Source organism: Lathyrus oleraceus, chromosome 1 (assembly GCF_024323335.1).
Source record: "Lathyrus oleraceus cultivar Zhongwan6 chromosome 1, CAAS_Psat_ZW6_1.0, whole genome shotgun sequence".
Classification (NCBI taxonomy): Eukaryota; Viridiplantae; Streptophyta; class Magnoliopsida; order Fabales; family Fabaceae; genus Lathyrus; species Lathyrus oleraceus.
The window spans coordinates 207,335,696-207,359,947 of NC_066579.1; the positions used below are offsets into that span (position 1 = coordinate 207,335,696).

Consider the following 24,252-nt stretch of genomic DNA (forward strand, 5'->3'; position numbering starts at 1 on the left):
TAATTTTAAATGAGTAGGTGCAGGAGTTCTTTTGTGACTAGCATTATCCATACCAAACTTCTTAATTATGTTCTTGGTATATTTGCTTTGGGAGAGAAACATAGACTCCTCCATTTGGTTAACTTGCAGTCCAAGAAAATAAGTCAATTCCCCAACCAGACTCATTTCAAACTCAGATTGCATCTGGTGAACAAAATGTTTCACCATTTGCTCTGACATTCCACCAAAGACAATATCATCCACATAAATTTGGGCAATCATGATTTTGCCATTTTCATCCTTCACAAACAAGGTCTTATCTATCCCTCCTTTTCTGTACCCATTAGAGGTTAGAAATTCAGTCAACCTTTCATACCAAGCTCTAGGAGCTTGCTTCAACCCATACAAAGCTTTCCTTAACTTGTACACATGCTTTGGCAGGTTAGGATCACAGAACCCTTTTGGTTGTTCCACATAGACTTCTTCATTCAAGTAGCCATTTAAAAAGGCACTCTTCACATCCATTTGGAACAATTTAAACTTCAGAATGCAGGCCACACCTAACAGTAATCTTATTGACTCAAGTCTTGCAACGGGTGCAAACGTCTCATCAAAATCAACCCCTTCAACTTGAGTATACCCTTGTGCCACTAGTCTTGCTTTATTCCTAGTGATTACTCCTTTCTCATCAGACTTGTTCTTGTAAATCCACTTGGTACCAATGATGTTAGTCCCTTCAGGTTGTGGAACTAGCTCCCATACTTCATTCCTTTTAAACTGCTCCAGTTCATCTTGCATGGCATTGATTCAATATTCATCAGTCAGGGCTTCTTTCACATTCTTTGGTTCCACTTTGGACACAAAACAGGAATTTGAGCTAATTTCCCTTGATCTGGTAGTCACACCACTATTGGGATCCCCTATGATAAGATCCTTAGGGTGGTCTTTCTGAATCCTGATAGACGGCACTTTGTTGGATGCATCTACCTCACATTCAGGAGGAGTCTCCTGTACTTCTTCAGACTTGACTGGTATGTCTGTTGAAGTATCAATGAATGTTCCAACATCCTCTATGACACTGACTCCTTCCTATTTATCATCCACAATAACATTTATGGATTCCATCAGGACATTGGTCCTGGAGTTGAATACTCTGTAGGCTCTGCTGTTAGTTGAGTATCCTAGGAATATACCCTCATCACTTTTGGGGTCCATTTTCCTTCTTTGTTCACGATCTGTAAGAATGTAACATCTGCTTCCAAAGATATGAAAGTACTTCACAGTGGGTTTTCTGCCTTTCCATATTTCATACAGAGTGGACGAGGTTCCTTTTCTCAAGGTAACTCTATTGTGAACATAACAAGCTGTATTCATAGCTTCAACCCAGAAGTGCATAGGTAGCTTCTTTGCATGAATCATAGCTTTGGCAGATTCTTGAATAGTTATGTTCTTCCTTTCAACTATCCCATTTTGCTGAGGAGTTATGGGAGAGGAAAACTCATGACTTATCCCTTCAGACGAGCAGAACTCATCAAACTTGGAACTTTTAAACTCTGTCCCATGGTCACTCCTAATTCAGACCACACAACTATCCTTTTCCCTTTGAAGTTTGATGCACAGTTCCTTGAAGACGTCAAATGCATCTAATTTTTCTCTGATGAAGTTTATCCAAGTGTATCTGGAATGGTCATCAACAACCACATAGGCATATCTCTTTCCACCCAGACTTTCAACCAGCATAGGTCCCATTAAATCCATGTGCAAAAGTTCCAGAGTTTTGGATGTTGTAGGATGTCCCAACTTAGGATGTGACATCTTGGTTTGCTTGCCAACCTGGCATTCTCCACAGACTCTTCCTTCATCAATAAGTAGCTTTGGGATTCCTCTAACTGCTTCCTTGGATATGATTTTTTTCATTCCCCTTAAATGAAGATGACCAAGACGTCTATGCCACATCTTCACCTCTTGTTCTTCCTTGGCTAAGGAGCAAATGGTGGAGTAGTTTGAGACTTTAGGTTCCCATAGATAGCAGTTATCTTTGGATCTGGATCCTCTCATAACTTCCTGATTATCTCCATTTGTCACAACACATAGCTCCTTAGTTAACTGAACATAGAACCCTTGATCACACAGCTCGCTTATGCTGATGAGATTAGCGGTTAGTCCTTTTACTAACAGCACATTATTCAGTTCTGGAACTCCAGAGCTGTCCAGTTTACCCACACCTTTGATTTTTCCTTTAGCACCATCACCAAAGGTCACATAACTGGTAGTGTGAGGTTGTATATCCACCAATAAATTCTCCATACCAGTCATATGTCTTGAGCAGCCACTATCAAAGTACCAGTCTTCTCTGGTAGATGCCCTTAGAGTTGTGTGAGCTAACCTAGCAACCCATTGACGTTTCTTGATGGGGGCATTATGCTTATATGCCTTATGCTTAGGTCTGACATGAGGGATTTGGTTAGGATAACCATGCAACCTGTAGCAGAAGGCTTTTATATGACCAAATCTACCACAGTAGTGACATCTCCATCTCTGAAATTTCTTCTTCTGATGGTTACTCATCCTGGTTCCCTAATGTTGAGACATTGGTTGTGACTTCTGCTTAAATTTCTGAACTTCAGCCTTTGAGCGTTTGAGTTCAGCTGAGGATTTCTTCACAAAGCCTAAACCAGATTTGGCTCCTGACTTCTGTCCCACCTTTAGGATCTCTTCCAATGTGTCTGTTCCTTTATTTAGCATTCTGATGGATTTTGTCATTTGATCTAGCTTGGAGGTCAGCCCGGTTATCTCACCATTTAGACCATCTATGACCGTCAGATGCTTCTTTTTCTCATCCTCCAGCTCCTTGATGAGGTTCTTCTGCTTTTCTCCTTGGACACGCACTTCTGCGCTTTTGACACATAGCTCTTTATATGATGCAACAAGTTCATCAAAAGTCAGTTCATCTCCACTTGAGTCATCATCAGTTGCACAAACACTCGTTAGTGCAGTGACATGTTTAGCACATTCTCCTTCAGATTCGCTCTCAGAATCTCCTTCAGACCAGGTGACAGATAGCCCCTTCTTTTGTATCTTGAGGTAAGTAAGGCATTCAGGTCGAACGTGTCCAAAACCTTCACATCCATGACACTGGATTCCCTTGCCTTGGTTGAACTTTTCTTCAGAAGTTTATCTTTTCCTGATGTCAGACGAGATGTTCTTGACATTTGGTCTACCTTTTTGATCAATCTTCTTTATGAACTTGTTGAACTGTCTCCCAAGCATGGCTATGGCTTCTGATATGCTTTCATCACCTCCAGTACTTCCTTCTTCTGAATCCTCTTCAGTATTTGATACAAAAGCTACGCTTTTGTTCTTCTTTTCAACATTCTCACACAAGCCCATTTCAAAAGTTTGGAGAGATCCAATAAGCTCATCAACCTTCATATTGCTGATATCTTGAGCCTCTTCTATGGCTGTGACCTTCATGGCAAATCTCTTTGGCAATGATCTGAGGATCTTTCTTACAAGTTTCTCTTCAGCCATTTTCTCACCTAAGCCACCAGAAGTGTTGGCAATTTCAAGAATATTCATGTGGAAGTCATGAATAGTCTCATCCTCTTTCATCCTCAGATTTTCAAACTTGGTGGTCAGCATCTGAAGCTTAGACATCCTCACCTTGGAGGTACCTTCATGAGTTATCTTGAGGGTATCCCATACTTCCTTAGCCAGCTCACAGTGATGCACCAGTCTGAAGATGTTCTTACTTATTCCATTGAACAGTGCATTCAAGGCCTTAGAATTTCCAAGGGCTAATGCCTCTTGCTCCTTGTCCCACTCTTCTTCAGGGATTTGCATACTGACTCCATCTTTACCTGTCTTTGTTGGATGTTCCCATCCTTTGTTGATAGCTCTCCAGACTTTGCTATCTAGAGACCTCAAGAAGGCTATCATACGAGGTTTCCAGTCATCATAGTTAGAACCATCCAGCATGGGTGGTCTATTTGAGTATCCTACATCCTTTTCCATGGTACTAGAAAGTAACTTCCCTAGATCTCACCCATAAATTAAAAGGCAGGGTGCCTGCTCTGATACCAGCTGAAATTCTAGTTAACAGACTTTCGATGTCACACGGGATGTTATGACATCCAATTCTGCGCAGACAAGAATTATACAGAACTTAAAATGTAAGTGCAGTAAATAACACAGGGAATTGTTTACCCAGTTCGATGTCACACACACCTACGTCTGGGGGCTACCAAGCCAGGGAGGAAATCCACTATTAGTAGTATTAATTCAGACCTTAAACCAACTGTTTAATCCTATCACTTAATACCTACCCAATGCAATTTCAATCTTACACTAAGATCAGAGTTCCTACTCACTCCCCCTCAATCACCTCAGTGATTACAACCTTTAATTAGATTAAAGTTAATGGTGAAGTCACACTTCAAACAACTCTTGATTGTGCTTAACAACTTTAATCAAGATACACAACACTCACGCTTAAAAGCTTAGAGTGACACAACACTTACAAATTAATGAACACCCTAGTCAATGCAATCATCTAGGTGACAATTGCTTGGCTCACAAGATACACCTAATACAAGACACACAAAAATACAGCAGTGAAGTATGATGGACCAATAAAATCTTCACGCCTAAAACCCACGAGTTCTGAATGAAGGATTGCCATCCTTTTATATTGCAACACTTGGGCCTTGTACTTGTATTCCCTAAAATTAAGTTTAAGCAAGTTAACCTAATTTCCACATATTAGGGTGCTAACAAATAGGCTATTTGTTAGGTTCATTAAATGTAGCTCAGTTGTTAGTGTCCTGGATTTTAGCTCAGCTGTTGGATTCCTGAAGAATAGCCTGAAAAAATGTTGAAACAGAAAAACTAACCATCCTACAATTTTAGCATATGCTGTCAGGAATGAATGTCACAACATTCAGTTTGACGACCAGAACATATACCATATGCTAAGTCTGTTATTTTCCTGAAAATAGACTGTGCTAAATGATGTACTGTAGCAGACCCACCAGTCTATACTTCAATATCAGCTTACAGTAATAAATGTCAAAACATCCAGTTTGACATTTACACAATGGCCTTATGCCAGGTCTGTTATTCTCTTGATACACAGACTGAGATAAATACTGAGTTATAACAGTCAACCAACTATTCTAAACCTTAGTATCTGCTGTCAGGGATGAATGTCACAACATCTGGTTTGACATTTAGTAAATCCTATATTAGCTAAACCTGCAGCATACTACTCAAGTATGTCATGACATCAGTCAAGACATCAGAGTACAGTTAGATGTTCTAACACAAAATGCAGCCAATCACACATCTCCAAAGCATGTCATGACATCAGTCAAGACATTACAGTCCAGTTATTGTTTTACCATAAAATGCAGCCAATCAAACATCTACAGTTTCCAAGGAACCCAAGACCTTAGTCTTTGTTGAGTATTCAGGAAGAAAATTAGTAATGGCAGAAGAAGCATTTATAGTTACAAGTTTATGGAACTGCAGTCAAAGGATTTAAGAGGATTAAAGACCCGTCTAATTCTTGACAACAAGGGTGATTTTAAGAAGAGCTATGATAATATCCTAGACATCCTCAACACTAAAGTCAACATCATGGCCATCCACACTCTTGTGCAATTTTATGACCCTCCAATGAGATGTTTCACTTTCTAAGACTATCAGTTGGCTCCAACTCTAGAGGAGTATTCTTATATCATGGGGTTTGAGATTAAGGATAAAGTTCCCTTCATCAACACAAAGGAGCTTCCCTAATTTCATCATATAACTGAAGCACTCCACTTGGAGAAGAAGGAGATGGAGATTAACCTAAAACTCAAGGGTGGTATTCATTATTTTACCTATAAGTTTCTGGTGGACAAAGCCACTACTTTTGTTGATGCTGGAATGTCTTTAATGCTATTATTGATCTACTTATATATGGGATAGTGTTATTTCCTAACATTGAAGACTTTGTGGACTTGGGTTCTTTTCATATCTTAATTATTGGGAATCTTATTCCTACTCTGCTGGCTGATACCTATTATTCTCTTCATTTGAGGAATCTGAAGAAGAAATGAACTATTATGTGATGTGCTCCTCTATTGTACAAATGGTTCATGTCTCACTTACCCAACAAGGGTCTTTTTATTGAGAATAAAGGAAATCTCAAATGGTCCCAGAGGATCATGTCCCTAACTACTAATGATATCCTGTGGTACTCTCGAAACTATGATGATATCAAGATCATCCTCTATTATGGTAGTTTCCCTAATGTACCAATTGTAGCGGTAAATTCATGACCATTAAGCTATGGATAAGCTCAACGTCAATAAAACCAGAGTTACCACCGCGCTTTTATTGTTTCCAAAAGAAAAGGGAAAAGTACGAACAAAACCCAAAGATAAGAAGTTTTCAAATAAAAACTAATAAAATGCTAGAGATTATAGGTAAGGGGGTTGGTTACACAGAGGAAAGGTGTTAGCACCCAAAGTGTCATAGGTACTCCTAGGGAGCCCTTTTTCATGTGTGTATGTGTTTTTGGTATAAAATATGTTTGAGTAAAAATAAAGTGTGTGTGTGTGGGGGGGGGGGGTCGAGAAAAGAATTCATTGATTTTATTTTTGTGTTTGACAAGACCTTCGGACTTGTGCCTACGTACCAACATAAAAATAAGGGATCAAAACCTCGTAGTTTGGGGTAAAAATTTCAAAGTTGGTGAATTGCTTTTAACAAAAAGTTTAAATAAGAAGGGCACAAAGGGACAAAAGTTCGAATGGGGTTATTAGTTCTTTTTGTTTTTTGAAATTTAAGTCAATATGGTTAAGTTTATTTACAAGTTTGATTTAAGAAAGAGTTTGAAAATTCAATGGCATAAGGCCAAAGTTTATTAGTATTAAAATAAAGTCTAAGTTTGAAATCCCAATCAAATAAGGTTTTTGAAAAGGGGGAGAGATTTTGAAATTTAAGAAGTGGAAGGAGATGAAGAGGCTATCCTAAGCACAAATTAAAAAGTTAAGAGTTGAAAAGATCTGACCAATGGGACGCAATCCAACAGACAAGAATGTCATATAGAAAACCCACTTTCCCTTTGGTCTTTAATTAAGCAATTAACAATATCTAGACATTATGAAGATCAAGACATCAAATAAATATAGCACATCCAAGAAAGCAATTCCCATAGCTAGTAGTCTTCTTTGCCTTATCATGTATCATATGAAATATCCCTTGATCAACTCAAAGCAAAGCATCATACACAAGGTCAAAATAACAATTAACACCAAGACAGAGTAGAAGATGAATTTAAACATGATCCGAGGCTTGCATCAGATGGAGGCTTAATATGGGTTATGGCTCAGGGACCAATGGATAGATAGCAGGATCAAATGGAAAAGGGAGTTTAACCATCCGAACCCTCTCTCGCTCTCACCCAACAAGTATAAGGCTCGCGAGCAATGACATTTCTCTTACCCAATTCTTTACCCTTTCTGATAATTGCTTGCCATGACCTCTTGATCTTCTTCACCATGGGGTGATCTTCTTTAGCACTATGCAAGATGAAGGGCTCTAAAGCTTCAACTTTTGGAGGGCCATTCATGGGGTAACCATGCTGCCTTAAAGATAACACGGGGTTGTAATTGATGCAGCCCTTGGTTCCTATCAAAGGTACATTGGGGAAGTCTCCAACGCTGACAATAACATCCTCGATTTCCCAATCCCTAATATACCACTTAACATGATTGGAGGTGAGAGAAGCTAACTTCTGAGAGGGCTTGAGTTCCTTGGAGATAAAAGGGCCTTCTTCGGGCATATGACATTTAAACCAGACATGGAACAGTTGCGCACAACATAAAATGGTTCCTCCCTTCTTCTCATGACGATCGTGGAGAGCATAGTGGAGGTCTGCCAGGAGGAACGGTACAGGGTTACCAGAGAGGAAGATTCTCACCGCCAGGTGGTCCACAAAATGGTCAATATTTGGTAAGAGAACTATCCCATATACCAACATAGCTAACACAACATAGAAAGGTTTCTAATTTCCCCTCTTTTTCCATCTTTTTAGCTTGATCTTAGAAGAACTTCCTAGAAAAACCATTGAAAGCTCCCTTCACATCCCAGTTGTCCACGACTTCAGAAACCTCCAGACCCAAAGCTAAAGCTATCCTCTTGGGAGGAATACCTTCATCAAACTTAGGAAATGGATTATGATCCTTCAAATTCCGGCCTATAATCCTCTCAAACCCTTCCAAGGTGGGAGCCAATCGGAAATCAGAGAATGTGAAACAACGTAGAGGTGGATCATAGAACTGAGCAATTGTCACCGCAATCATCATGTCCATCTTCTTATTTAAGATGTCCAGAATTCTTCCATAGTCTTGCACAAAGCTGTTGAGTTTGATTGGTGTTACAAGGTCCACGTTCTTGTATTTGAACTGAAAAGTGCTTCTTCTCTCAAGATTCATTTTGATAAAAAGTCTTGGATTCCTGAAATAATGCGAAACAAACTAAGAGTTTTGCTTTTTTATGCGTATGCAATGAATAAATGGATGCAATGTCTTTTTTTGGTACAGGTTCAAAGGTCTGAGGTATGGATAAATCTGATTGCTTTCCAAAATGGGTTTCTCACCGGGTATGATCTAGGGTTTTGTTACAAAGGACCCCCAGAGTCATTGATCCACAAGAATGTTTGACGCTTATGGAAAATGCTTTCCGGTTATCAACTCCATCAAGGGAATCTATTCTGGGTGAGGTTCTCGTATCGACTCTTACGAAGTATTCACCTCGGGAGTCCATACTATGCAACCATCGACTCGGTTCTAGACAGGGTACTTAGAGTCATGGATTCAAAAGAGTGTTTGACGCTTACGGAAAATACTTTCCGATCGTCAACTCCATCTAGAGAATTTATTCTAAGCGAGGTTCTCGTACCTATTCTTATGAAGTATTCACTTCGGGAATCCATACTATGCAACCATCATTCCTAGTTGGCCAAAGGTTCAATGTTCTAAAAGGTTCTTAGAGTCACTGACCCCTTTAAAGTATTGAAGCTTACGAAGTATTCACCTCGGGCGACAATATTTGCAAAAGGATCTACTCTAAGTGAGTTTCTCATACCGACTCTTACGAAGTATTCACTTCGGGAGTCTGTACTACTCAACCATCATCCTATCTTATGTTTTTTCACTCTTGACTCGGGTGTAGAGTCTTTCCCACATGGTTTTGCAATCAGAACATCCAAATACCAACATCATAATGGAACCAATATACAACAGATATATCAATATAACATTAAAGATAATAAAAGCAATAAAGAAAAGCCACACAATTTAAACAAACAAAGGCACACAAACGTCCTAACTAGGCTTGACTCACTTAGGGAACTACTTCCCCAGCAGAGTCGCCATCTGTCGTACCTCAGAAAAGAAATGAGAGACGACCTAGCGAAGCGCGATCGCACGCTCGTAATGATGGACTGAACAGAGTCGCCACCGAACTTTATTTATTCCTAAAAAGGAAAGGGGACATATCGATAAAACCCAAAAAAACGACAATGATTATGGTTGTCACAACAAATTCAGGGCCCGGGAGTCGGTTACGCAAGGGGAAGGTATTAGCACCCCTCACGTCCATTGTACTCAACGGGAATCGTTAGGTTAGTTGTGTGCGTTAGTGTTAGTTTGAAATGTTAGGCTTCTTGAGTTATTAGGTGGGAAAGAAAAAATAGAAGAGAGAAGAATGTTTTTGGATTTTTTATCAAGGAGACTAAACCTAAGTTTTTTATTAATGGGCCTGACAAGATTTACAAATCCTGCTCCTACGTATCTCAATAGAGAACTCAAGGCTGATGTAGTTCTAGGTAGAAAAATGTTTGTTTGTTGGTCGATTTTAGTGAAAGCTACTTTGTGTCAATCGACGAAAACATTGTTGGACTACCCAAAATAAGTGGAGAAACAGTGCTTTTCATCGTCTCGAAATAAAGCACCTTTCGTTTGAGAAAGGGTTTAAGGGTCAATCGCACGGTGGCGAGAAAAGGTTTGATTGGTTTGAATGTGTTTTGAGTAATGGCGAGAGCTTGGATGGGCGAGATATCCATCTAGAATCCTAGTCTCAGGAGTGTGTGGTATCTGCCATGTTCCATTTCCATCTTATTTGTAAAAGTATTTAACAAGATTTAAGTGTTTTTGAATTTAATTGAGAAAGGGTCTGAAGAAACCGTATTGACAATTTGGACGATGGCGAGAGCTAAGATAGGCGAGGCATCCACCTCCGATCTTAATCTCAGGAGTGCATGGTATCCACCATGTTCCATTTCCATCTTTATTCAAAAACTGTTAAATATGAATTAAGTATTTTTGAGTTTTATTATGAAAATGACTTGACGTTGGATCAAGCATTTGATGGACGTTTTAAGAAAAATTTGAATGAAGGTTTGAGAGAAACAAAATAGATAGATTTGGATGATGGCGAGAGCTAAGATAGGCGAGACATCCATTTCGAACCCTAGTCTCAGGAGTGCGTGGTATCCACCACGTTCCATTTCCATCTTTATTGAAAAGTATTTGATAAGCATTACATATTTTGAGTTTTTGTTATGAAAATGACTTGACGTTGGATCAAGCATTTGATGAGCGATTGAGAAAAATTGAATGACATGGTTTGAAAGAAAAGGAATAAATAGAAATAGATGGATTTGTTTATTGAGAAAATAATCGACGTTGGATCGAGTTTTTATTTTCGATCCCTTTTTTAAAAAGGAAATTGATTTTATTCTTGTGTTAGTGACTAGCTAAACAGTCGAACCATAAAGAAATAAGACAGTAAAATTATTACACGTCATGGGAGTGGGGATACATCTTGTCGAATGGGAATTCAAAATAATGAAAACAAATAAACCAGGCCTAACCAAACAAGCAATGCAGTGTATAAGTGTAGGTGCAAGGGAACCGTCTCATTGTAGGAAAGCCCAAGAGTAAGCTGCGTGATGTTGGCGGCGATGCTTAAAAGAAATCGACTTACAAGGGTGTGAAGATGGGAAAATTACAACTAAGTAATGTGCTCAAAACCGGTTTATGCATCATGACAAACATTGGATGATCATGTGCGAAAAATCAAAATGCGGTGAAATTCTATCGCTATATCGATAAAATAATTATGGATAAACAACATAAGAGCATCTGAATCCATAAATTAAAATCGATGCTTTAGAAATTAAAATAAATAAAAGGGGGTAAACATTAAAAAATAAAGAGTATCGGAGAAATGAGAGTAAAACATAAACATGAAGATAAACATAGAAAATTAAATGCAGCAAAAACCAAACATGCTACACACGGGTATTGAACTCACTACTAAGAGAGAGATGAACCAACTCCATTCCCACCAGGCCATAAGCTGCTCACTGGCAAACCAAAACCCACAAAAACCTAAATACCAACCGCAACCTTCCAAGGGAAAAGAACAAACAAAAAGGCCAACTATGGGCCGATGGATTAAGTTGGACCAAAGCCCACGAAGCAGTGGCCAAAATACGAAAAAGGAATAGGACAAGAGCCCAACGGTCACCCTAGCCGCATGGTTGTTGGGTGACGTAAACGGAGAGCCTTCTCACAATAATACCAACTGGCGCCATTAATGAGAGGTGGATGTAATAGAAAGCCACATGAGTCCCAATGGCACAGCAAACGAGCAATCAATAAATGGTTTCAATCATTTCAAATGAAGAAAAAATAAAATAAAATGCAAGGGATAATGTTTAAAGAGGAATCTGTAATGAATAGTAAAATGAACAAATCTCTTCCCTAAACGAAACCCAAACTATTTTCAGAGAAAACAAACCTTCTCAACTTGAGGAGATCCAAGAGTGAATAACCGCGACAACAACGAACGTCGGCGACGAAAATGAAACCCGACCAGAAAGCAACAGAAAGAACCGTTTACAAGGAGGTCAAACGACGATTGGGGGCGGACGCTTGAACCTTTCACTCTTTCGCCAATCGATTCCCACCGGTGCGCTCAAAACTCGCCTTCCTTGCCTCTGGTATGAGCTTCGTCCAACGGCGGTGAAAAAAAGGTCTAGGGTTCTTTAGACTTTCCTCCTTCTTAATTTTTGTTAGGGTTTTCTCAATTTGTTGATTTTCTTCCTTCTTATATCTGAACCACAATTCCTCTCTTTCTTTTGTTGTTAGCTCTTTCTGAGTAATGGGAGTTTTTTCCTGCCTTGCCCTACTATTGATTTTTTTTACCCAATATGCCCCAGTCTGAAAATTATTTCCCAATCTACCCCCTTTTTCAGTTAGGGCTCGTCACTTGAAGTGACGAGGGGATGAAGAAGGATTTTACGCAGTGTGGGCTCGTCACTTGAAGTGACGAGGACATGAAGATGGATTTTTTTTTATTTTTTAATATTTTATTAAATACTAATAATAATTAATATAATTGATTTTTAATTATTAATTCTATATTTAATTAATATAATTGATTTAATTAAAAAAAAAAATTTATAAAAAAATATTTAAAATAAATAGTAAATAATTATAGTTTTTCATGATAATAAAAAAATTGTGATATTATTATTTTTGAAATATTAATAATAAAAATGATTAATTTTTAGAATATTAATAATAGAAATAATTGGTTTTTTTAAGAATTACAATGGAGGAAATACATTTTATTGATATAATGGAAGCAATACATTTTATCTATAGTGACCGCCTGTTCCACATCTTGTGCCAACTTTTTTGCGTTTTCCCTTGCCCAAGTCTTCTTGTCTTTGTCTTACGGGAGACGGAGATGAGTCGGAAGACAATTCATCAAGGGCGTTTTGTTGTTGTTGTTGACTTTGATATTGTTGTGATGTGTTAGGAGGCATATCCATAACGTCGAGTTCTTGAACGCCAAAAGAAGGCATACTCATTAAATGGTCATCGGTGAGGTCATAGTTGGGTAGTGAATGCGTGGTTTGTGTGTAGGTTTCGGGTGGGGTGTGTTGGATAGGAGGATAATACACATCATCAGGGTTGTATGTGGGAGTGGGATGTGCGTATGTGGTGTTAGAAGGTTGGGGTTGAGAATGAGGGTTTGAGTATTCAAAGTTGGGTTGAGGAATTGGAGTGTATTGTATGGGTGAGCGTAGGTTGGTTTGTTGTTGATAGTGTTGGTTGTAAAAGTAGTTTGTTGGAGGGAATGGAGTTTGGGGATTATGGTGTTGGGTTGAGGTGGAATAAATGGTGTGTTGTTGGGTGGTCTGGATGTGTTGGTATGTTTGTTGAGCTGAGGATGATGGTTGGTTATGTTGTTGTGGGGGTGATGTTGTGTGTTGGGTTGTGTGTTGGGTTGAGGAAGCTACACGTTGACGGGGATCATCCAAAAATTGTGTCGGAGCAACGTGCATAAAAGGAATTGATAAAAACCAATTCATGTATTCTCTACCCGGCTTAGACTCACCAATTACCGAGTTTCCTTGTAACACCAAATGCCTTCTTCTTTTCCATTCTTTCAGCTCTTCTTTATTTAAATCTTGCCAATGCGTGTCCCAAGCTTTGACCATAGTCATGTTATGGTGTTCACTTAGACATCTTGGCGGAGACGGTATTTGTTGTTCAAATCCAAATTGGAGTTTGACTCGATCTGTCTGATGCATCTCAACGGTATAGAAACATATGATATATGTTGTTGCACTCCAGACTCGGCTATCATTATAATCAGGCACTGGATATTGTATGTACGGCCTCCAAATAAACTGTTAAAAGAAATATAACTATTAGAATGTATAAAATAAATAACTTTAATATTATAATTAATATTAGAATGTATACAATAAATTTAAATAACTTTAATATTATAATTAATATTAGAATGTATAAAATAAATTTAAATAAGTTAAATATTATAATTAATCATTCTTACATCTTTTTCTTCCATGTGTTCTATTGCAACACGGTACCCTTGTAAATGATGTCGAGGATTAGTTCGATAATTCATACCTCGTTTGCACCATCTTGCATATTAAAAAAACGTTTAAGTGACGTATAAATAATTTTGATAAATATAAATTGCATTTAAATGAAAATCGTTACCTTAATGCATAAGGAAATGATGGAACCTCGTTACTAACTGGGGCTATCAAGGGTATGCGTGTGAATGCCCATACAGTTAGTAATACCACACATCCTCCTATGCTCTTTACTCCTCTATGGGCCGCCTTGCACATATGTCTATATAGTGTAGCCAAACAAGCAGAACCCCAACTGTATGAATTACATTTTTCAAGGTCTCCTACTAAAGGTAACCAAGAAGAATGCAACAAATTGTGACTTTTATCTGGCATTAAAAAAGTAGCAATTAAAAGTAAAATATAAATTTTTGCATGTAAAATATTTTCTGCCTCGGACGGGTTAGGGTTATTTTTGAGTTGCGTTAATACTGCTTCTAGCCAAACAAATTTGACAGAAGCCCCATTTTTATCCGAGGCGGTTGGTTCGATGCCCAAATTTTCCATGTAAACGTCATTAGTTACCTTTGTTGGCCCATTGACAGCTTTTCCATGGATTTGGAGACCAAATAACATACTCACATCCTCTAATGTGATGGTACATTCACCGGTTGGTAAATGAAATGTATGTGTCTCCGGTCTCCATCTCTCTAACAATGCCACAATGAGTTTAGAGTCTACTTTTAGACTTGCAATTTTTGCCACATTCGCAAAACCTGCTAGCTCAAAGTACGGTATTATACCCGCACTTGGTTGAATATATGAATGCGAATGAACCCGAAATTTTCCATCTTGTTGAAATTAAAATAAATAACAGTAATGAATATTTGGTCTAATAAAGAACGGAAATAAAAAACGATAATAAAAAACGATAATAAAAACGGTAAATTTGAATGAGACTTACGTATTCGGCGATGTTTGTCGCCGTCCCACGGTGTGATTCGCCCATCCATAGGAAAGACATCTTGAAAGGAAGTGTAGAAATTGAAGAGAGTAAATATTTGAAGAGGGTAAGAATGTGTGAAATAGAAATTGTAGGTAGATGATGAGTAAGAAGTGTAGAAGTATTGATTATTTATAGTGGTAAAATTATAATAAAAAAATTTGGTAAAAGTTTGAATAGTAGAGGATTAGACATTGCATTGCATGTCATGCATGCAAAAAAAAAATTGTAAGGATTCCCTGTAGCATGAGATTCCCACGCTGAAGGGAAAACACAATGCCAATTTCCTGCACCTATGGCTCGTCACTTTGATTGACGAGTTGTACCTACTTCTTTGAGGCCTCGTCAAATGGAATGGCGAGGTGATTTGTCCTCTTTGTTGCCTCGTCAAATGAAGTGACGAGCGCTTTATGTCTAGGGTTTTGTCTCGTCAATCCAAGTGACAAGCTATCACATGCCAATTTCCACACGCGTTTCCCTCCGTCTCTCTCCTCTATTTAACTTAAAATTAGCATGTGATTTGGATATTGTTTTATATTCACATCAATTCAAATTCATATTTCCTATAAATACTACTACTTCCTCATTTATATTCACCAAATCAAATCCTCATTTATATTCACACCAAATCAAATCCTCATTTATATTCACACTAAATCAATATTACACATCCATGGCTCAAAGAAATTTAATTGTTTCTATCCATTCCGAAGGGTCACTTTTCACAGATTCAGGTGAGGGATTCTCATTTTTCAATACGAATTTAACTATGTTCAAAATCCACATCAACTCCGACTTTCATCATTTAAAAGACCGTATTGAAAAGAAGTTGCAACGTTATGTTGAAGACATCATTTATCGTCAACCATTATTTAATGGAGATGATAATACCGTCTTTCACATAATGACACCGATTAAGACCGACGAAGATGTCAGGTCGATGTTTCAATGTCATGTAACATTATCTCAATTACCCAGCATTGAGATATATGTTCGTCTAGTCGATAATCTTGAAGAACAACCGAGTGACAATGTTGAGGAACAACCGTCTCACAACGAAAATCACGGTTATCCAACGCAATCTGTACAGTCACACGACTATGGAATGAGTCAAGCCATTGACGAAGAGCCGACTCAAAATAATGAACCTTTCATACCAAATGAAGAGGTGGGCGAGAATAGTGAGGATGATCTTGAGGAGGTTCGATTTGAAGATCTATTCGGTGTTAGCGATGACGATGGCAATGAGGACATATTCGACACACCGGCCGTTTCACTAAGAGCGCAACCAATTAGTTTGTACAACCCACCTGCGCACATGCAAAACATAAGTTTGGATGATGCCGAACCAATCTCCGTTTTCGGCAGTTTCATACCAACTCACAACTTTGACGAAATAGAGGAGGGCATAGAGTATGAAGATAAGGAAGAGTGTCTTCTGGCGTTGCAACAATGGCATATAAAATGTAGTCTAGATTTTTCTGTGGTTAAATCTGACAATGTACGTTTTGTCATCAAATGTAGAAATTCAACATGCAATTTCAAATGCAGGGTCTCTTTGCGCAAGGGCAACTCAAGGTGGAGAGTTGGTAAGTCTAGTGGGCCTCATACGTGCACAACCACTTCCATGTCACAAGACCATACAAAACTCAATTCAGAAATGATTAGCAAGAGCATAATGGAGCTTGTAAATCGGGACGCGTCTCTTAAGGTGAAGGTTATCATTGCTCATGTTGTTGAGAAATACCGGTATATCATATCATACAAAAAGGCATGGATTGCAAAGTGTAAGGCGGTTGAGTCGCTCTATGGAAATTGGGAGACATCTTACAACGATCTTCCGCAGTGGATACTAGTAATGAAAACATATCTACCAGGTACCATTATAGAATTACAAACCATACCTGTGATTTCAAATGATGATTCATACTTGGGTGACCAAAGGATATTTCATCGTCTGTTTTGGGCGTTTAGACCATGTATACGTGACTTCGCGTATTGTAAACCAATTGTGCAGGTTGATGGAACTTGGTTGTATGGCAAGTACAGGGGGACTCTGCTGATGGCTGTGGCACAGGATGGGAACGGGAACATATTTCTGATAGCGTTCGCATTGGTTGAAAGTGAGACAAAGGAAGCCTGGAGTTTCTTTCTTAAGAATTTGAGAATGCATGTTACCCCCCAAGCAAATCTATGCCTAATATCAGACAGGCATGAATCAATAAAGAGTGCATACAACAACCCGGAAAATGGATGGCAGTTTCCTCCTTCATCACACGTCTATTGCATTAGACATATCGTGCAAAACTTCATGCGGGAGATTAAAGACAAGGATCTGCGGAAAATAGTTGTTAACATGGGTTATGCGTTAACAGAGGCAACGTTTAACTACTATCGTGGGGAAATCCTAAGAACAAACAACGACGCTTTATCATGGATAGACAACATCCCTCGCGAGAAGTGGGCAAGGGCATTTGACGGAGGGCAACGCTGGGGTCACATGACAACTAACCTAGCAGAAGCAATGAACGCGGTGTTGAAAGAAACCCGGAACCTTCCAATCACTGCATTGGTCAAATCTACGTACTATCGTTTAGGATCACTATTTGGTAGAAGAGGCCATCAGTGGACAAAAATGTTAGCCTCTGGGCAGGTTTTCACTGATAACTGCAACAAGGGGATGGCTGAGGAAGTCATCAAAGCTAACACGCATAACGTCATGCAGTTCGACCGAGAGAGATTTTATTTCATGGTCCAAGAGAAGATTAATCATAACGACGGTCGACCAACCGGAACGTTCAGCGTTGATCTGAGGAAACAACACTCTGATTGTGGGAAATTTCAGGCATTTCACTTACCTTGCTCCCATGTAATCGCAGCATGTTCGAGCATACGCCAGGACTATTCCATTCACATTTCAGACGTCTTCAAAATTCTTAACGTCTTCAAGGTCTATCAGGAGAGTTTCCTAGGACTTCCCCAAGAGGAGAATTGGCCATAATATGAAGGATTTACTCTTTGCCACGATGACTCTATGAGAAGGAGGAAGAAAGGGCGCCCAAACAGCACCAGGATTAGAATCGAGATGGACGACGTTGAGAAGGAGAAGAGAAGGTGTCGAATTTGTCGTGAAATAGGACACATTCGTAGGAAATGTCCTAATGTTGCAGGACCATCCCAACGACCTTCCAGATGATTATGTTGTTGTTTTAAATATCCGTTCAGATGACTATGTTTTTTTATTTATTTATTAACTACTATGCACGTAATATATATAAACCATTGTGTATTTCTAATGTCTTTTGGGAACAAACATTTATGAAATACATTTGTTAATCAAATGGTTATGGTTACAAAGTAAGACCACATTAACTAAACAACAACAACAACCAACACAAGTGGTAATTAAAAAACTAATCAACAACAACAACCAACACAAGTGAACCTTCAACTCCTCTATTAACCTCACCACTATGTGCCGAAAATATACACTGGACATCTTCATCATTTTCTATACGATCCAGGTAATACATGTACGTACCATCGGGGCTTGCATCAGTCAACGTTATGTATGGACAACGATACTCTACTTTCCTCACCTTCATACGACGCCCGCCCAACTGTCGGAAGCCAGTGTGGATGGCAGAAATCAGTGTTCTGAAATTCCATTGCGGATCAAGGCAAACACTCATTTTTTCACCGTGTCCATAAAATACAAGACCACAAACAGACATTTTGAACTAAAGAAAGGATTTGGTGGTCTGAGTTACATTTCTACAAGTTCTGCTATTTATACAAAAAATAATAATTGAATACTCGGCAAATCATTGGCCGAGACAGTACAAACACAAAAACATTTTGGCGGGAAAGATATCATACCCAAAAAATGATTGACATTTTGGAGGGAAAAATAACAATTTTATTATTAATATATAAGACACCAATTATTTCTATTATTAATATTCTAAAAATTAATCATTTTTATTATTAATATTTCAAAAATAATAATATCACAATTTTTTTATTATCATGAAAAACTATAATTATTTACTATTTATTTTAAATATTTTTTTATAAAAAAATTATTATTATTTTTAATTAAATCAATTATATTAATTAAATATAGAATTAATAATTAAAAATCAATTATATTAATTATTATTAGTATTTAATAAAATATTAAAAAAAAATCCATCTTCATGTCCTCGTCACTTCAAGTGACGAGCCCACACTGCGTAAAATCCTTCTTCATCCCCTCGTCACTTCAAGTGACGAGCCCTAACTGGAAAAGGGGGTAGATTGGGAAATAATTTTCAGACCGGGGCATATTGGGTAAAAAAATTCAATAGTAGGGCATTTGAAGCAAAAACTCGAGTAATGGAGCGCGTTCGTATGGAAGACGTTTGGAAATTTTGTCCTCATCCCAGCTTGTGGTCCCCCTCCATTCTACTCAATCTTTTACCGTTGGTAACAGGTAAACTAACTACTGTAAATTACTTGATGAATTTGGACAACATAGAATATGCGCTCTTTTTTTTGGAATTTTTGATTTGTGATGTGTTGTTGATTTGAGCTAAACCGTTATTGCAGGGAAAATATCACACTGTGTTGAGTTTTTTAGCTGAGATCTACAAGCGCAATGGTTGGTTCATGAATTAAACTGGCCCTGGCGCGAGATCGTGTAATTGTTTTGACATGATTTTGGTGGATTGTTGCAGGACGATGGAGCCTAAGCTGAAGCAACATTTTTGCCACATATGGATAATTACGAGCAAGATAAGTGAGAGTTTCAAGTATTTGTCGTGAGAGCAATGGGGGGACTCCATCAAAAGATTGAGGAGGTGAGTACATTATGTTGCTCTGATGACCATACAATCTAACAGTGGCTCAAAAGTACTAGCAGAACTGACAGGCTTTCTCACATCAAGCATTAGCAAGTCCATCAGAATTTTCACCAAGGATACTCTTGTTTCACTATAAGCACAAGGATTTAAAAGAAACCTATGCAGTTTGGCCTTTCTGCTCGTATCAGGTTAGTATTGGTCTGAGTTTTGACTTGCTTCAATAGCCCGAATAAGCATATGGTTGGATCAAAATCTTTATTGCTTATAACATACATTGCAAGCTTACCATTATGAGTTTAAACTTGAGTTCCTTTACCGGTTTCAGGTGGTAGCAGAAACACTCCAACCTGAATTTTGGGTTGCGGCGACTGGAAGAAGTCATAGACACTTTGGTGCCAAGACTAAAGTCGAGTGTGTTGTTACACTGCGGTCCAATTGCTGCAGAATTGGTGTGGCTTGAGATGCAGAGAACAATATTTGGAGGAGGTTCTACGTCGTGATTAGCAGATAATTTGCCGACTTCGCTTTCATTATGTGAATTATCAGTTTTATACAATCTTGTCATAATTGTATGTAAGTCATTCCATTCTTTGATAATAACTGATGAGCTAGATGGTTATCTTCCCTGTTAACCAATTCAGAAACATCAGGTTTTCATTATGATTCGGTTCTGATTGACTTGTTTGTCTTAACCATTCAAGAGGCATAACATTTGAACTATTTTGCAACCTTTGATCTTCCCTACAAAAACTCCAGCAACTTCTGAACAAGATATTTTCCCAAAAGGAATCATCATCAGGTTAACAGTGTTATCAGTAACATTATTAAACACAATTCATTCACCGTTGATAGACCCTTCCTCAACTAGCTTCTGCAGGTGACGACCACCATGCTGATCCCTCGCCGTATGAATCATGTAGCTCTAAGTATGATATCATTACACCATCATCAGTTACGAACCCAATTCTAATAGGAAAATGACGAGAAAATTGAAGAATCACTCTCAAACCCCCTTGTGAGTATGGATATTTAAAAGCAAAGGTAGCACCGCCCAAGAATGAGTTCCAGTCTCTTTTCATGTCATTATCTTTAAATTATTATCACATTTAAAAACCCAAGTCTTCCCAATATGTGTAGTAGGATAAAGGGATTGAGGAAGCCGATGATAATAAAGTGGTGATGCATGAATGTTGTTGTACATGATAGAATTCGTAGGAAGATCATTATTCGTTGATAAAGAAAGACCTTGTTGGTGAAGGATGCACCAGTCGATGTTGTGGCTCATAAGGGTGGTTATCACTTGAACCACAAGATCCTAACCCCATCTTCAAATCAAAAATATTTCTTGGGATTTTAGGGTGGGTTGGATTTTGTGCCATTGCTTAATTTTTGTAAATCTGTAAGTTTATGACTTGTAATGACTATACTGTTGATTTGAATGAAAAATAGGTAACGTTGTGGCAAAACCAAACTTGTCCTCTTGTACCTTAAACCTTCCATATATTCATGTGATGAGATGATTTATTCATATGCCATATCAATGGGGTATCATGATTGAATGAACGAAATAAATAAAATATGAATGAGTACGTAGAATTTCTTTAATATGAATGGAAATTTTCCAATGTGAATGAAGAACTATGTACGCCAAATTTTGAATGTGAAATACATAAATATGAAATGGCGAATATGGATGCGAATGACGGAATATGTATGGAATTTCTTTGAATTATGAACAAAGGGAAAAATGAATGAGTGATGACCAACAACGTCTTGCACTTGACTCATAATTTCTTTGAAGGGAGGTGCGGACCAGTAATATGACAAATGAATAATGAATGGTCACATAGACGATAACTTGGAACAAAAGATGAATAATGTTTTATGAGGAAAAGAAATGCAAATGAATGGTTGATTGGGAAAGCTTTCAGGACCAAAATCAGGGTATGACAATAAGTAGAGTAATTAAGGGCAACCCCTTTTAATTTCTCACTACAATAAGCAATTGGATGTCCTTCTTGCATCAAAATAGCCCTAATTCCAACATTAGAAGCATCATACTCAATTTCAAAAGACTTGGAAATTTTTGGTGATGCTAAAATTGGTCCTTTGATGAGTTTTTCTGTAAGTGCAGAAAATGCTTGCTCTTGTTTCTCACCCCATTTAAAAACAACATTCTTTTTAACAATTTTATTAATAGGTGCAGCAATGGTGCTAAATTTTTTCACAAACCTCGTGTAGAAACTTGCTAAACCATGAAAACTTCTTACCTCAGTTGCATTTTTAGGTGGCGGCCAATCCTTGATTTCTCTCATCTTTTCTTCATCTACATGGATTCCTTTGGAGCTCACAACAAAACTTAGAAAGATAACATGATCCGTGCAAAAGACACATTTTTCCAAATTTGCAAATAATGTTCTTGTCTTAGCACTTCGAAAACAATCCTTAGATGATGACAATGATCTTCTAAATTTTTTTATAGAAATTAAGATGTCATCAAAATAAACAACAATAAATTTTCCCAAGAATTCTCTCAAAACATGGTTCATTAATTGCATGAAAGTGCTTGGTGTATCAGTTAAGCCAAATGGCATGACCATCCACTCATATAATCCATATTTTGTTTTAAAAGTTGTTTTCCATTCATCACCCTCCCTAATTATTATTTGATGGTAGCCGTTTTTTAAATCAGTTTTCGAAAATAGGCATGCACCAAATAATTAATCAAGCAAATCATCTAACTTAGGGATATAGTGCCTATATTTAATGGTAATGTTGTTGATGGCTCTATAATCAGTGCACATCCTCCAACTACCATCCTTTTTAGGGACTAAAATAACCGGAACAGTACAAGGACTTAAGCTTTCTTACCCGTCCTTTACTTACCAACTCAGATACTTGTTTTTGTATCTCTTGCGTTTATTGATGGCTACTCCAATAGGATGGCCTATTAGGCAAAGATGCTCCAGGACTCAAGTCAATGTGATTTTCTATTCCTTTTATAGGTGGCAACACACTTTGTAACAAGTCCTTAAAATCCTGCAAAAGAAACTCAGCACAACTTGGAAAATTTTGAGTGTTAGAAATGTTAGTTAATAAAGCCACCTCTTTGCAAATAAGAAAATATAAGGGCTGTTTTCTCATAATTGCCTCTTTAATCTCTCATTTTTTGGAAATTAAACTTTTTTTCAACACTCATTTTTTTGTCAAACTTCTTTTTTCATTTTTCTTTTATCTTTTTTCTTGCTCATATTTTTCTCTCAATTTCTTTTGATCCTCTCTCACCTCACTAGGATTCAATGGTGCAAGAATAATCTTTGGGCCATAGTGCATAAAAGAGTACTTGTTAGTATGACCATCATGTATCGCTCTTCTATTGAATTGCCACGCCCTACCAAGCAACAAGTGACAAGCTTCCATTATCAATACATCACATAAAATAGAACCTTCATATTTCCAATTTTTAAACACACCTCTACTTGTTTGTTAACAAGCATTTCAACATTTTCACTAAGCCATTGAAGTTTGTAAGATTTAGGGTGAGGTGTTGTTTCCAACTCTAACTTTGAAACCAAACGTGTACTAGAAACATTAGTACAACTACCACCATCAATGATTAAAGAGCATACCTTTCCTTTCACTAGGCATCTGGTGTGGAAAATGTTTTCCGTTTAATTTGATTCCTCCTCCCTGGATTGATTTCCCAACAACCTCCTAATCATGCAAAGTTCACCACTTGGAATTTCTTCATCCTCCTCTTCACATCCTTCTTCAACATAGTCATCATACTCCTCATCCTCAAGGTCCTCATTCTCTTAAATTAACATAGTTCTATTTGTTGGACATTGAGAAGTAATATGCCCTTTACCTTGACCTTTAAAACACTTAACATTCTTGTTAGTTGAAACATTTGGAGAAGGCACAACAAATTTACCTTTGTTTTCAACCGTGTTTTCTTTGGAGGATGTAATATTTTCCTTCTTCAATTTATCCTTCCAATTTGGTGAGTTGAAAGTAGTGTTTCTCCTTAGTTGGGCCTTTCTCTTGAGTTGTTGTTCTACTTTGATGGCTTGATGAACTAAGTCCTCAATAGCCACATAGTGATGGAATTCCACTATGTCACTAAGATCACAGTTTAAGCCATGAAGAAACCTAACCATGGTTGCTTCACCATCTTCCTCCATGTTGGATCTAATATTTGTAATTTACATCTCCTTGTAGTATTCATAAACACACTTAGAACCTTGAATAAGCCTTTGTAATTTGTAGTGCAAATACCTATGGTAATAGGATGGAACAAACTGCTTCCTCATGATTCTCTTCATTTCTTCCCAAGTTTCTATAGTCGGTTCTTCATGTCTTCTTCTTTATTTGACCAATTAGTCCCACAACACCAAGGCATATTCTGTAAATTCAAGGGAAGCAACCTGCACTTTTTGAACATTAGTAAAAGAATTACAAGTAAAAATTTGTTC

At 37.8% G+C, this 24,252-nt stretch overlaps 2 protein-coding genes across 2 annotated transcripts; one reads left to right on the top strand and one right to left on the bottom strand.

Annotated features, from left to right (window-relative positions):
• Window positions 1-7,399: 7,399 nt before the first annotated feature.
• On the bottom strand, window positions 7,400-8,462 carry LOC127100148 (uncharacterized). Its single transcript, XM_051037425.1, has 2 exons — window positions 8,093-8,462; window positions 7,400-7,989 (listed from the first exon to the last, which is right to left on the bottom strand). Exons 1-2 carry the CDS (start codon window positions 8,460-8,462, stop codon window positions 7,400-7,402), a joined length of 960 nt encoding a protein of 319 aa, XP_050893382.1.
• Window positions 8,463-15,606: 7,144 nt separating this feature from the next.
• LOC127100164 (uncharacterized) lies at window positions 15,607-17,934 on the top strand. The gene has a single exon (XM_051037427.1). The coding sequence runs from the start codon at window positions 15,607-15,609 to the stop codon at window positions 17,932-17,934; it is 2,328 nt and encodes a 775-aa protein (XP_050893384.1).
• The last annotated feature ends 6,318 nt before the right edge of the window (window positions 17,935-24,252 follow it).